The sequence below is a fragment of the Tursiops truncatus genome, chromosome 6, assembly GCF_011762595.2.
Source record: "Tursiops truncatus isolate mTurTru1 chromosome 6, mTurTru1.mat.Y, whole genome shotgun sequence".
Lineage (NCBI taxonomy): Eukaryota > Metazoa > Chordata > Mammalia > Artiodactyla > Delphinidae > Tursiops > Tursiops truncatus.
The window spans coordinates 70,889,038-70,903,927 of NC_047039.1; the positions used below are offsets into that span (position 1 = coordinate 70,889,038).

At 34.3% G+C, this 14,890-nt stretch overlaps 1 protein-coding gene across 4 annotated transcripts in view; it reads right to left on the reverse strand.

Moving 5' to 3' along the window:
• Positions 1–14,890, reverse strand: part of CARNMT1 (carnosine N-methyltransferase 1) — a 40,224-nt gene that overhangs the window by 15,050 nt on the left and 10,284 nt on the right. For all 4 annotated transcript variants that reach the window (XM_019934658.3, XM_019934656.3, XM_019934659.3 and 1 more), the window contains exons 4-5: positions 3,083–3,223; positions 1,953–2,131 (exon numbers count right to left, since the gene is read on the reverse strand). In XM_019934658.3, coding sequence (XP_019790217.3) covers positions 1,953–2,131; positions 3,083–3,223 — 320 coding nt within the window. The remainder of the gene's footprint in view (positions 1–1,952; positions 2,132–3,082; positions 3,224–14,890) is intronic.

A 14,890-nucleotide genomic window follows, 5' to 3' on the forward strand; every position in this document is an offset into this window, starting at 1 on the left:
TACAGACTATGAATATTTCATTTAACTGCAGGGGTATAGAAGCTAAACTCTTCCAATCAACTGCTATAATCAAGGCTACCAAATAAACATTTATGAGATACTTTGTAATTCATAAGAGCTTTTATTACTAATTTGATAAGGTAATCAATTTGGAAATCATTTTTGATAACCTATATCACTATATCCTTACCAAATAATATTTATAAGAGTTTTGTTTATAATCTTTTCAACTTCTAGCCTTCATTTTACATCAGTTAAGATGAAATAATATCTGAATTTTAAGTTGTGATTTAAACCAGTGTTAGCTACCAATTCCGGAAGGTTTCAAAAAGACTGCATGCATTTGCTGCCAATTGAGAAATGAATGGCATCAGAATACATAAGCGTCCACCAGTACTTGGGAGAACTGCCAGTTGAAAAGGGGGATGGGGGCAGTCAGCAGCAGTGGGTGGGAACCCAGCAGAGAACTCTGTTTGCCTTCTGGAGGCTGTGGCCTGGCACAGAGACAGAAGAGACTGCATTGAAGGTGGCTGTCTGTACAAATAAGGCACTTGATCCAACTGCGGATTACCTTCACCATCTCCTCTTTCAAACCTGCTCCAGAAGAAAGTCACTTTTACTTGACAAAGCAATGTTTTCCATTATTTCACTCCTATTTTGAGACCCTGCTCCCTAACTTACCCCCAGCACCTAACACCTTCTATCTCCCTCCTTCTACCTTCAGAGTGCAGGTTTTCACAAGGTCAGCGTTCAGGGAAAAACAAACAAAAACTTTACTATCTTGTTCCTCTCCCGCTCTAATCTCTCCAAGGCCTCCCATTTCTCTCAGAACACAATTCAAAGTCTTCGCTGTGGCCTACGAGTCAGCCTCACCAAACCCACTCCAACCTCATCTCCCATCATTTGCCCACTGCTTATCAAACCCCAGCCAAACTGACCCTCTTACTCTTCTTGAGCAGAACAAGCATACTTCCCACTCCCTAATCTTCTTTCCTTTGCCATTCCCCCTGCAACACTTTCCCCCACATATCTGAATGGCTTGCTTCTTCATTCCTTTGAGGTTCTCTGCTCAATCTTTCTTCTTAAGTTCCCCTTTTAGAAAGATCTTCCCTGGGAATTCTGTATAAACCAGCAGTCTCTCCCCAGTCACTCATTATTCCCTTTACCCTGCCTTATTTTTTCTTCCTCACAATATTAATTTGTTATCGCCTCTCTCTCCGAACTAGAATATGGGTTCCCTGTGCACAGGGGCTTTGTTTTGCTCACTGCTCTCTTTGCAATGCCTGCTACTTAGCAGGTACTCAACAAATACCTGTTAAATGAATGAACTTGCTGACCCCTCAGCCTGCTATTTTTTTTCTTCCTTTTATTGCCAATCCCTCTCTCCTCTTTCCCCATTATCATCTCCCTTTCTCTAATGCCTAGCTCAAATTTCTTCAACATTTTGCCAGGCTGAAGTCCAAACTTCATAGCCTGATTATAAAGGTCATCCACAATCTGGAACCAACCTACTTCTCTAGCCGTATCGCCCATTAAATCCCCAAATGTCCTTTTTCCTTCCAGTAAGGCTATTCTACCATCCCCGATTACCTAACTCATTCATATCTTTGTACCTCTGAATGCCATTCCTCCCTATCCTTCAAGTCACAGCCTCTCCACAAAGAGCTCACTTCTCACACTAACCTACTTCCATCTTTATTGTATTCATTACTCAACCTTTGTTTACATGTTGTCTTATGTTAATAGACCCAACAGATTCTAAATTTCTTAATTGTGGGATCTCATATTTCTTTATATTTCCCATCACTGCCTTATACATAACTTTGAAAATATTCTAAATTGTCGTTGAAGTATACCTTATATTCTATCGTCAAAATGAATGACCACAACGCTGGCCTAGTATAAAATTAGCTCATTAAATTTAGAATAAAGCATGTGATCTTTGGACTTACTGCATTCTGAGTATATCTCCTGAAAATCTCCTGCTGTCATAGAAAAGTTAGAACCGGGAGGAAGACTGTGGGGGTCAACATCAGGGAAAAAGATGGGTCGAATCTGATCAGCTGACCTCCGGTTATTGCTAAACTGATGAATCCAGGGATAAAGCTTATATTTATTAATTTCAGAACATCTGCAAAATATGAGCATAAAATTCAGTGTTAACTAAATATTTTACCAGGGAAATCTACTTTAAACACTAAAATATAATCTGTTTGATTGAAGATTTACTTATATAATTAATACTTAAAAGTGTTACCACTACACTCTACCCAATTATCTGAAACTCCACATAGGCATGTAGATGAGTAACCAATCACGGATTAAAACACAGAAACAAAATTAAGGTAAATTCAGATATATAAATGTGCTATTTTCACTCAAATTTTTAAAACTATATCACTGAAACTCAAGCTCAAGTAAAAAAGTCTAAGTATTTTTTTCAAAAAAGGTATGGGTTTTGTTTGTTACCTAATTATTTTAATTATTTTGTACAACACTCTCCTTTCTACCTTCTCACTCTCCCCTAACTCACACTGCTATCAAGACAACACATTATTTAAACAAGGCAGCTATTTATTTTTTTCTCTAACACACCTCTTCTCGCTTTAAAAACTCTTTTCCACTACTTTCTAAATGAGGCCACAGAAGTTCTGCGAGATCTTTCCAACTCAGATATGTGAGCCATTTATAAGAATTTGACTAAGAAAAAAATTATGATTGCTACATTATAATCTTACTCCACTAAAGAAACAAAGGGGTGAATAAGTTTAAGGAACAATAAGAAAATACTCCTTCCAGGACAATACTTAGCCCAAAATTCTGCAGAGAAATCATTTCAGTTTCATGGAGTACCCAATCACTTTTTAAAATATCACTTACCCATCCCGTTCAACATTCTGTTAACTAGGCAACTAATTAAAGTAGTAATTGTATAAGCAATTTAATTTTAATCAGAAACATTTATGATATATACCATATTTAAACACTACGTACTTATCTTCAAATTCAGAATTCTGCAAAAATAGGTAAGTCAATCTGATTCTGAGAAATTACTATTTCCAGCAAAAAGTAAATTAAATACCTGTTGAGTACAAAGTTGGAAGAAAAGAGCATAAAAAAACTCCATTCATTTCCTTGACAAGCATAACCTAGCATAGCTATTTCCCAGGCCAGTCTTCCTAGTCCAGCACCAGGTACCAGAATATTTACTTTAGAAGGATCCCTGAAATGAAATAAGGCAATTATGTCCAACCCCTCAAAGAAAAGGGGAAAAAAAAATAGACAAAATCCATATTAACAACTAAAAACTTAAGATATTTAGTAAGAATAAGCTCACTCAAGACTCTGACTTCTTAAATTTGAGAAATACTTCTAAATATCAGTGAGAAATAAGGATATAAAGAATTATCAAATGTTCAGTTGTTGTGTTAGGGTTTTATCCCCAAAGTATTATTTTTAAGAAGAAAAAGGAGTCGCCTTATATCCAAGACTTATGAAGACACTCATATTCCTAGTAGCTATCACCTATCTGGGAAGACAAATTATTCCAAAAAGGATCCCTAAACATACAAAGAGACTGAACAAAATTATTTTAGCATATGAGACAGTCAAACAAGACATAACTTTATTTCTGAATTCTATATGTAATACAATGGTTTATGTGACCAAATTAAGTACAAGCAGATCTTAATGTGTCAGGTCTCTCCTTAAAATCTTATATATTTCAAATGGCAAAAGAAGCTGGAGCTGGGATATTCTCATGGGGAAAATGGGGAACTGCCTTCTAATTGAGCATATATGATGGCAAACATATCACACCAAACCAGAGGTTCACAATCAAACTGTTCTCCACTTATTAGCATCACTTTACCATCACAAATTTCCTTTACTGTAACATCTGTCATTCTATTTTCAGACCACTGAAAAGCCTTAGCAAAGCAAAGACTTTTCTCAGTACTTCTGGCAAATCAACATAAGCCTAAGGGAACTAAAATGTGTTCTTGTGAAAAACCAGAGAAAAATGTGTATAATCAGCTGTCATTGTGTCAATTAAAAAGGAATTTCATTATTGTCTGTATTCCCCAAATTTAGCTCATAAGTCAAATCCAATTTCCAAGTCTACTCCCATGAACAATTCTTTTTTATCTTTAAACTGTATGGGCTTTAAGTTTGATGTGCTCCAAATGGCAACAGGACTTTTTACTAGTAGCCCATATGATAACCTTTAGCATTTCCCACTTTGAAATGAAAAGAAACAAATAGAACTATGGGGCTTCTGAAAATTCAGTCTACAAATACAGTAACAAGGGAATTTGCCCAGCATCCTTCAATCTTAAATATCTATATATGGAACATGTATTTGTATAAAAATCGCAACAAAGTCTATTTAGTCTGTTTTACTGCTGAATTTTATATATACAATAAGGCATAAACTGAAATTTGTTAAAAATGATTTCTGACAAATAGGCTTAATATGATTAGTAAGATATTCTTTAATACTTGACATGGACAAACTAATGCCAAGGTGCCTTATAATAGTTTTCACTAAAATAAAATAGAATGTTTCCTTTTCATTCCAGACTATATGCAATATGTTTGTATGTGCGAACACTAATTTTTAATAAAGAGAATGGGTACGTGCTCTCATTCTGTTCAAGCCTACCTAAATCAGTTATCTAACATGAACATATATATTTTTAATACTAGAATCTGAAAAAACTCCTAGCTGTAGGACTCTATGCTAGCCCTTGTATAAAGGACCAGCCACTGTCATTTTCTACTCCCCACCAGACCCACCAAAACACTTACTCTCCAGAACTACTACCTCTTTTCTTTTCCCAGTTCCCATTTGCCCAATCAAAATCATGTTTTTTTACAAGTGGCTGTTTTCAGCTTAGATTTTTTTAAAAAAATCAAGGTAATGCAACAGAAAGTAAAAGGATCTGGAAGTAAATTCATAGAGTATTTAAATTTTTATAAAAACAATCACTAATAATCAATTTCTGAACGGCTCATAATCCGAGTAAAAGATTACCATGCAGAAATTAGAAATCATGTCAAACTTAAGGGAAAGTTGTGTTAATAACTGTACTAATATTTATTTTGTTCACTTAAAGAAAGTTAACTTTATGATAGCTATTACCAAATACTTCCAAACTGATCAGGCCTATAGAACTCTTTATCCCTACCTTGTGACAGAAAGTTTCTATATAAAAATGCTATTAAAAGGCTGTCATAAAGCCATGGAATACAGAATACATCAAGCCTTACCTTAAGAGTTAGTAGAGATTACTATAGATCTATCAAGAGTTAGTAGAGATTACTATAGATCTATCAAGAGTTAGTAGAGATTACTATAGATCTATCAAGAGTTAGTAGAGATTACTATAGATCTATCAAGAGTTAGTAGAGATTACTATAGATCAATTATTTGTATTACAGAAAGAAAAAAGAAGGATTTTAGTGGGAATATTAAAGGAGACACATTAAAACAAATTCTCTAAGAACTGAAAAAATGATCAAGAATCAAGCACTGAATGGGAGAATTCTTCCCCAAATCTTTGTTCTTAGCTAGATTTTTTTCCCCCAATTGGGTCTTCATATAAGGGATATTAACAGCATAAAAGAAAGTCTCTCTAAACACAATGTGTATAAAACTAAGGCACTCTAAAAGGCATTTTCTAGTATGAGTTCTTATAAAGTCAAGGGCATTTCTACTCTGTGGAGAATAAGAGACATATAAGTCTAAGTATAGACCTTAATGGTGAACTGACTTAAACTTAGAAAACCGGGAATAGAGCCATATGACTAATATGTGCCTCAGTAATCAAATGTTGCCTGTTTGAGAGTCTCGGCAAAAAATTGGCAAGCAAACAAGTTTATGTAGTTATTAAGGCCCAACTATGGAGAAGCAGTATATTCACTACAAATTTAACACCTCTGATAATAGTGGGAAAAGTTTCAATGGTTTCCCAGACAAGCAAGAATGAAGACGACAGAGAGCCCCTGTGTCTGAAGAGGCCGTGGATCATGTTTGCACCAACCTTTGTGATCCAACTATTTTACCAGCAGGAAATGTTGTTCTTGAAAGAAGTTTCCTTTATTGTACACAGAATGATTTTTGCATAGCAGCTGCAAATCAGCAAATTCCAATAGACAAAATTCTTTTTCTCGGTGTGTCAGCAGAGTGACACTTAGCTGACCCCTGGTGATAGGAGTATGCACAACTTTCAAGCATCAAAAGTGCTGGGTTCTATTTGAATCACAGCAATTCACATGGTAAAAGCCACAACTCATTTGTGGCTACTAAATACTCAAAATGTGGTTAGTTCTAATTGAGATGTGTTTCAAGTATAAAATAAATACCAGATTTCATAGACTTAGTATAAAAAAGGAATGTAAAATATCTCATTAATAATCTTGTATACTGATTATATGTTAATATATTTTAGATATACTGGGTTATTAAAGTATATTATTAATTTCACCTGTTTCCATTTACACTTCTTATGTGACTACGAGAAAATTTAAAGTAACACAGGCAATTTGCATTGTATTTCTGTTGAACAGTGCTGGTCCATACAGAGAAATCATAAAAACACAATTCTGAGCAAAAAAACAATTGTGAAATGACACCACAAACCATTATATGGCCTTTTAAAACACACAGAACACAATGTGTTGTTTATGTACATGTATATAGACACGTAGCTAATGCAGGAAGGTAAGATTAGAGTAACAAATTTATATTAGTTGTTATCTCTGGAAAGAGAGAAGAATGTGCTCTGTATTGTTTGCAGGGCAGTTTCAAGTGTATCTGTAATGTTTCTTTTAAAAAATACAGAAAAAAGAGATCTGAAGCAACTATGGCAAAATGTCAAGGTTTAATAGAGTTGGATGTTGAAACACTTTTTATTCAAACTAGAAAGTGGGTTAGAAATCAGAATTAGTGTCTAGCCCCTTCAAAAATATGGTCCCAACTTCCTTATCTACTCCCAATAAAGAACTCCGTATATCAGCAAGACAACTTCTCATCCATTTCAGAAAACACTTTCTTACCTTAATCTTTAGAGCTCCTATAGAAACTGAGCTTAAATTATCACCGAATCTATAAAGTCTTCTTTTTCCAAATATCCCAGGCAAAGCTTTAAGTCACTTCTCAATGCTTTCAGTACTTCATTCATATCTCTATTATAGTTTATATACCTAGTTCATCACTTCGCTTCTTTCATTTAATACAGGGGTCAGCAACTATGACCCACTAGCCAATCACCTGTAGTTGCAAATAAGGTTTTAGAACACAGCCATGTCCAGTCATTTATGTATTGTCTATGGTTGCATTCCCATGACAAGAGAGCAAAATAGTCAGTCCCCAGAGACCACATTGCCTTCAAAATCTAAAATATTTTCTAACTGGCCCTTTAAGAAAAAGTTTACCAATCCTGATCTAATGTATCTTGAACTTCTTTCCCAATCCGTGCACAGAGCTTTCTTAATCTGTTTTATGACTGAATAAGTAGTCCATTGTAATACTGTATAATAATGTATCAAAATTTGATAATTAAGGACTAGATTGTTTCCAATCTCGTTATTATAACATTAAAACTAATATCCTTGGCATAAATAGTTTCCCTCATGTACCTCTGTGGATAGCTTTCCCAAAACTGAACTGCAAGGATCAAAAGATATGCATTTGAATTTTGTTAAAATTACCAAGTTGCCCTCCATAAAATTTTACTAATTTATTCTTCCATCAGCAACATGTTTCCTCACACCTTCAGTAAGTTATATAACTTTTAAATCTTTACAATATAATGGATGAAAATGGCATCTTAGTGTGTTTTTTTTGTTTTTTTGTTTTGTCTTTTTTTTGCGGTACGCGGGCCTCTCACTGTTGTGGCCTCTCCCATTGTGGAGCACAGGCTCCAGACGCGCAGGCTCAGCGGCCATGGCTCACGGGCCCAGCTATTCCGCGGCATGTGGGATCTTCCCAGACCGGGGCACGAACCCGCATCCCCTGCATTGGCAGGCGGACTCTCAACCACTGCGCCACCAGGGAAGCCCCTTAGTGTGGTTTTTACATTTGCATTTTTGTATGAGATTAAGCACCCTGTATTTCTTTTTCTGTTTACTATTTACATTATTTTTCTACTAGGTTATAGTCTTGAATTGTTTTTCCACTGAGTTATTACTCTAGATTTGTAAGCACTTGAAATCCTGGAATGTAGGTGCTTGAGATCTTGATTTGAAAGAAATCTGAAATATATATCTGTCTTTGTTCTAAGAGGACTTTCTGGAGAGAAAAAAGAGACTATTTTCAGTCTCTAAACTACTTCGGCATTATTTGGCAATCTCCATTTGCTCTTTTAAAATGGTTTCTTACAGCTAAAAATAATCCTTTTAAAATGTGTAAATCTTAACAGTTACTATCTCTGATAGATTAAACAATATGATTTTTTTAAATCCTTTTATAAATTATAACTTACATTCTTTATTTCAATCTAAGTGAAAAATGCTTCTTTAAAGCTCAGCATATTTCTTCCTAATGCTCAACTATATAAAAGAAAAAATATATTCAATGTAGTCAATAGTATATCATAGTCTTCTTGAAGTGTTAGACATATACTGAAATGCAAAGGCATAATAGATTTACCACCAACAAACAAAATATCACTTCAAATTCTTCTAAAATAGAATGGGTTAACAAAATTAAGCTCTAGAAAGTACAGTCCAGAAATTTTCAGGATTCATTAAGAGAATATGATTCTACATGGTTGTGATTTCCCATTTCAAATAGGACTCGTACCTAAGAATCTCTCCTTAGCAACTATAAACTTTATGGCACTAAATTCTTGAGCTAAAAACTACTGAAGTGTTTGGCATTCAGCACAATTAAAACAGCATTTCCTTAATTTAAAAATAGACCCCAATATAGATGTTAATCTGTGGCTTCAAAACTGCTTGTACTTGTAAACTCAGACGCTTAAAAATTCTAAACAGGAACAAATTGGACAAACTGAAAAGACAAATATGCTTTCATAGGAAAAATTATTTTAATGATCACAAGTACAGTTAATTTATGCATATTTAGGTATATTGTTTTTTGCAGACAGCTCAGTTAGAAAAGGCCTTTATTGAAATTTCAAAAAGAAAAGAACACAATCCAAAGGCTAGCTGACATAAATGTAAGTCAAATTCAGCCTGAGTGTAAAAATATAAAATTCTCACGTGCTTGCTGTGGCACAAACAGAATCCTAAAAATTTATCTGAGACCCAAACTTAACCAGGATTTACCTAGAGTCAACCTGGATTCTGAAGGGCTATAATTATTTCCCTTTTCCAGGACTCGGAGTTTACTTTTTATGGCAAAGTTATAACTTTAATATGGATAAAGACTTTGCTGTATTTTATTAGGTTTATTTTTTAAGTTTTTTTTTTAATAGCTCATCTTATCTATTATAAGGAAACCAATCTAAGTTTAACAAGCAAAACAAATGACGTAGGAAGAAACATGTAAATTTTCCATTGGGTACCAGAATGCCAAAAATAAAGTTTGATATTTTGGTGCACTTCATTTAAAGTTCATATATCAATGTCCACTTTTATAACATTGATTACTTTCAGGGAACGGAAATGGGTAGCTGGGTAGGAAACTTTATATCCTTTGAAACCTTTAAAATTTTGAACCCTGCAAAACGTTTTACCTCTTCGAAAATTTTTTCAATTATTTACTTATTTTAAAGAAACATTAAGAGTTAATGTTAGAAACACTGAGTGAATTCATCCTTTTCTCACCAGTCTACATTGTATCTGCCAACAGTAATAATAATAACAACAACAGTAACAGGGACTTCCCTGGTGGTCCTTCCAATGCAAGGGACGTGGGTTTGATCCCTGGTTGGGGAACTAAGATCCCACATGCCGCGAGGTAACTAAGCCCACGCACCGCAACTACTGTGCCCGTGAGCCACAACTAGAGAGCCCACACGCCACAATTACTGAGCCTGCGTGCCACAATGAAAGATCCCACGTGCTGCAACTAAGATCCAATGCAGCCAAAAATACATAAATAAATTTTAAAATAATAATAACAATAACAGATAAATAATAGTAAAATAATACTTGTGCTAGTTCAGTAAGTACCTTTAACAATGACATGCCTTTTTAGTACAGCTAACATTGTTACGCTGACTGGATACCATGGTAATACACATGATTCAATGATCACTGAGTATGAACGAAATCATGTTTAAAGTGCTAGAAATTATGCTGACTTAAGCATTTGGCCTTCCAAAAATACCCAAACTTTTGTATACTCCAACAGTAAAAAGTCTTATCTCACAACCTGCTTTTCAGAAACAAAGATATTTTGAATTTTGAGAAATACCTGGATTTTATGTTTACAAAAGCTATCAAACTATATTATCCATTATTTTATAAACAGTATATACATTGAGAGAGTGCACCAAGTAGGAACTTTAAGAATATATTTTTGGAAGCAGCAATATTTATAAAAGTTCCTTAAACTGAAAACATATATTTATAAAAAGTATGAAAAATAAGGAAATAATGAGACTAGATTATAATTCTAATAGTTGTAGAATATTTAAGGTAAGACTATCGATAAAAATTAACAAAAAAACTTGTAACATTTATTAAAGTAAACAAAGGTAGGCTTTAAGAATAGAAGAAAATTAATAGAACAAAGGGAAAAAAATGATCATTTCATCTGACACAGAAAAGGTATATGACAAAACATTCTTTCATGACAAAAACTCTCAGGACAACAGGAATACAGGGAAAATTCCTCAATATAAAAAAGGGTATTTATGAAAAACCCAGAGCTAAATGCCCCCTTTCACCACTGCTATGTATTGTTATGTACTTCCAGAGCTATTTAAATGGGGAAAGGAAGAGGTAAAAACTATATTCACAGATGAGATGCTCCTATATGTAGAAAAACACAAAGAATCCAGAAGAAAGCTACTAGAGCTAATAAACAAATTAAGCAGTTGCAGAGTACAAGATGAACACATAAAAAAGTTAGTTGTTTCTATACATCAGCAATGAACAATCAGAAAAGGAAATTAAGAAAACAATTCCATTTACAATAGCATCTAAAAGAATTTAAAACTTAGGAATAAATCTAAACAAGGAGGTGTTACATTGAAAACTTGTATACTGAAAACTAAAAAACAAAGCTTAAAGATATTAAAGAACACCTAAATAAATGGAAAGACATCCTGTATTCATGGATAGGAAGATTTAACATTATTAAGGTATCAATACACCAAAAACAATCTACCTATTCAACACACTCCCTAACAATATTCCAATAGCCTCTTTCACAGAAATGGAAAAACTGACTCTGAAATTCATATGGAATTGCAAGGAGCCCCAAATAGCCAAAACAATCTTGAAAAAGAATAAAATGTACGAATCACACTTCCTGACTTCAAAAATTGCAAAGCTACAGAAATTTAAATAGTATGGTACTGGCAAAGGGCAGACACATAGACCAATGGAATAGAATAGAGAGTCCAGAAATAAACCGTCACATATGGTCAATTGATTTTCAAGGACAGTGCCAAGACAATTCAATGGGGGGAAAAGACAGTCTTTTTAACAAATGGTGCTGGGAAAACTGGATATTCACATGTAAAAGAATGAAGTCAGACCCTTACCTGATACCATATGCAAAAATTAACTCAAAATGGACCAAATACCTAAGCTTAAGAACTAAAATTATAAAACTCTTAGAAGAGAATATTGGGGAAAATCTTCATGACACTGGATTTGGCAATGATTTAATGGATATGGTATGAAAAGCACAGGTAACAAAAGAAAAAAACTGATAAACTAGACTTCAAATTATAAAATTTTGTACATCAAAAGACACTATCAAGAAAGTAAAAACAGCCTACAGAACGGGAGAAAATATTTGCAAATCATATATCTAACAATGGATTAACACATGCAAAAAAAGAAAGAGAGTCAAACCTTATCACACAATCTTATCTATGAAAATCATCTTCAATCCAGACATAATAGAGTATAAAAATGCATTAACAAAGCCTATGGACAATAAAAATGTAAATTAAAAGCTTGTCAAGTGACTACTATATATGCCAAGCATTTGAAATCTGAAATCTGAAATATCTGTAGTTGAATATTTGAAATCTGCCTAGCTTTGAAGCCTAAGAATAAACTTCTTTCTAGAAAAAACACGTCACTAAAAAACTTCTTTCTAAATCGTATCTGCAGAGCACACACAAAAAGGCAGTGAGTTATTACCGATTCTACATCTGAATCTTGTACATTAGATATCTGGACATGCAGAAATAAGCAGTCGTCTTTTTTTTTCTTTTTTAAGTCTGACAACATGGCTGAAATAATGATAAATTCAACTGTGGGGCGTCCAAAGTTACTCGCTTACTGAGCTATTTCTGGGTCTCACACCCAGAACTCTATACACTTGACTGAAGAAATATTTATAGAATTGAACATCAGTAGTGTCATGACTTCATCAACAATGGAATAAAAATTATGAAAGCTTTAAGTGATTAAAAAAATCAAAAGTATACAACGAATCTATTATCCCTTCACCTGTGTGTTCAGAACATAATTACAGCACAGCATGCCAAAAAACTACTGGTCACAAGCAGAAATACACTGGGTGATTTTCATACTTATTCAGCTAAAGACAATCTACATGGCACACAGACATAAAAGTATTCAAACAAGGTGGATCAGCATCCGTTACATGTTAAAGGCTCACTAAATAAAACAGATATTTTCAAGTCTTTCAATGGGCTTATCAACAGACTGGCATAATAAAGAATCAGTGAAGTTCAAGGGAAGTCAATAGAAATTATCCAAACTAAAATATAAAATGAGTTAACGGAGGGGCAATGTAGAAAAAGAGCCACTTGAAACCTGAGAGACAATAGCAAACAGTTTAATATATATGTAACTGGCATCCCTAAGAGAAAGAAATAGAGAAAAAGGTAGGAGAAACATGTGAAGAGATAAGAGCAAAGAATTATTGATTCAGTGATATATATCTACTCAAACCTCCAAAAGCAAAGCCAACCTCAAGTGGGAGAAACACAAAGAAAACCACATCTAGTCATACTGCTGACAAAGGTGGGGAATGGGGTGAAGAGAATGGCAAGTAACTGTTTAATGGGTATGGGATTTATTCTGGGTTGATGAAAACGTTTTAGAAGTATACAGAGATGATGGATGCACAATACTGTGAATGTACTTAATGCCACTGAATTGTTTCCTTTAACATGGTTACTTTGAAACCACAATGAAACAAATCCTGCCAACAACCTGAGTGAGCTTGGAAGTCAATGCTTCTACAGTCAAGCCTCTAGATGAGAACACAGCCCAGCAGACATCTTGATTACAGCCTTATAAGATCCTATACAGAGAACTCAGTGAAGCCATGCGCAGACTTTTGACCCACAGAAACTATGAAATAATAAATATGTGTTGTTTTAAGCAGTTAAATTTATGGTATTTTGTTGCACAGCAACCAATATACATTTACCTTTCAGATGCAGCAATCCCACATCTAAGAATTTACACTAAAGATACATCTCCAAAAATACAAAAATATACAGGCACAAGGTTATTAACTGTAGCATTATAATTGCAAGATACTGCCAGCTACTTCACTTAAATAACCAAATATAAGAGACTGGTTGAAGTATTCCGAAACTGTTTTAAAAAAAAAAAAAAGATTGGGTAAAATTTCCATGAACTGATACAGAGCTAATCGAGGATTAAGTGGAAAAAGGAAAGTGCAAAATAAAATATATAGTATGCTCCATTTTGTGTATGAAAAAGGAGGTATTTAAAACGAAAAAAGTACTTATCTGCTTACTTCCATAAAAAAAAAAAAAACAGGGACTTCTCCGGTGGCGCAGTGGTTGAGAGTCCACCTGCCAATGCAGGGGACATGGGTTCGAGCCCTGGTCTGGGAAGATCCCACATGCCACGGAGCAACTATGCCCATGTGCCACAACTACTGAGTCTGCGCTCTAGAGCTTGTGAGCCACAACTACTGAAGCCCGAGCGTCTAGAGCCCATGCTCTGCAATGAGAGAAGCCCCGCAATGAGAAGCCCTCGCACCACAACGAAGAGTAGCCCCTGCTCGCCGCAACTAGAGAAAGCCCTCGCTCAGCAACAAAGACCCAACGCGGTGAAATAAATTAATTAATTATTTTTTTTTAAAAAAGAAGAGAAACAGTAACTAAACAGTGGGAAAACCAAATAACATCTTGATTAGAATCATCAATGATGGGCTAACAGACTTTGCATGTCTCTGAAGGTGATATCCTGAAAAGGATACAACATCAATTATCTATTATTTTGAGAAAGGACACATAATCTAGATCTAATGATGAAGAAACATCAGATAATATCAAACCGAGGAAGAGTCTATAAAATAACTTACTTGTATTCTTCAAAAATGTTAATGTCATGAAAGTCAAAAAAAAGGCCTAAGAACTGTTCCAGATTAAAGACATTAGAATTAAACATAACACAATATCCTGGATTGGATCCTAAACTGTACAGAAAAATAAGTGTCATAAAGGACATTATTAGGATAATTTATGCAACTTAAATATAGATCATTGATTAGAAAGCAGTAATCAAGTTTAAATTTCCTCAATCTGGTAACTGCACTGTATGCTTATGTAAGAGTATCATTGTTCTTAAGGAAAAAAACTCAAGTATTAAGCAGTGAAAAAGCATGATATATGGAAACTAATCTCTCAAATAGTTTAAGTAATTATCGTGTATATGTACGGCTATAGACTAACAAAGCGGGGAAGGAGAAAGGAAGGGAAATAGGAAAGGAAATAAAAAGCAAAGG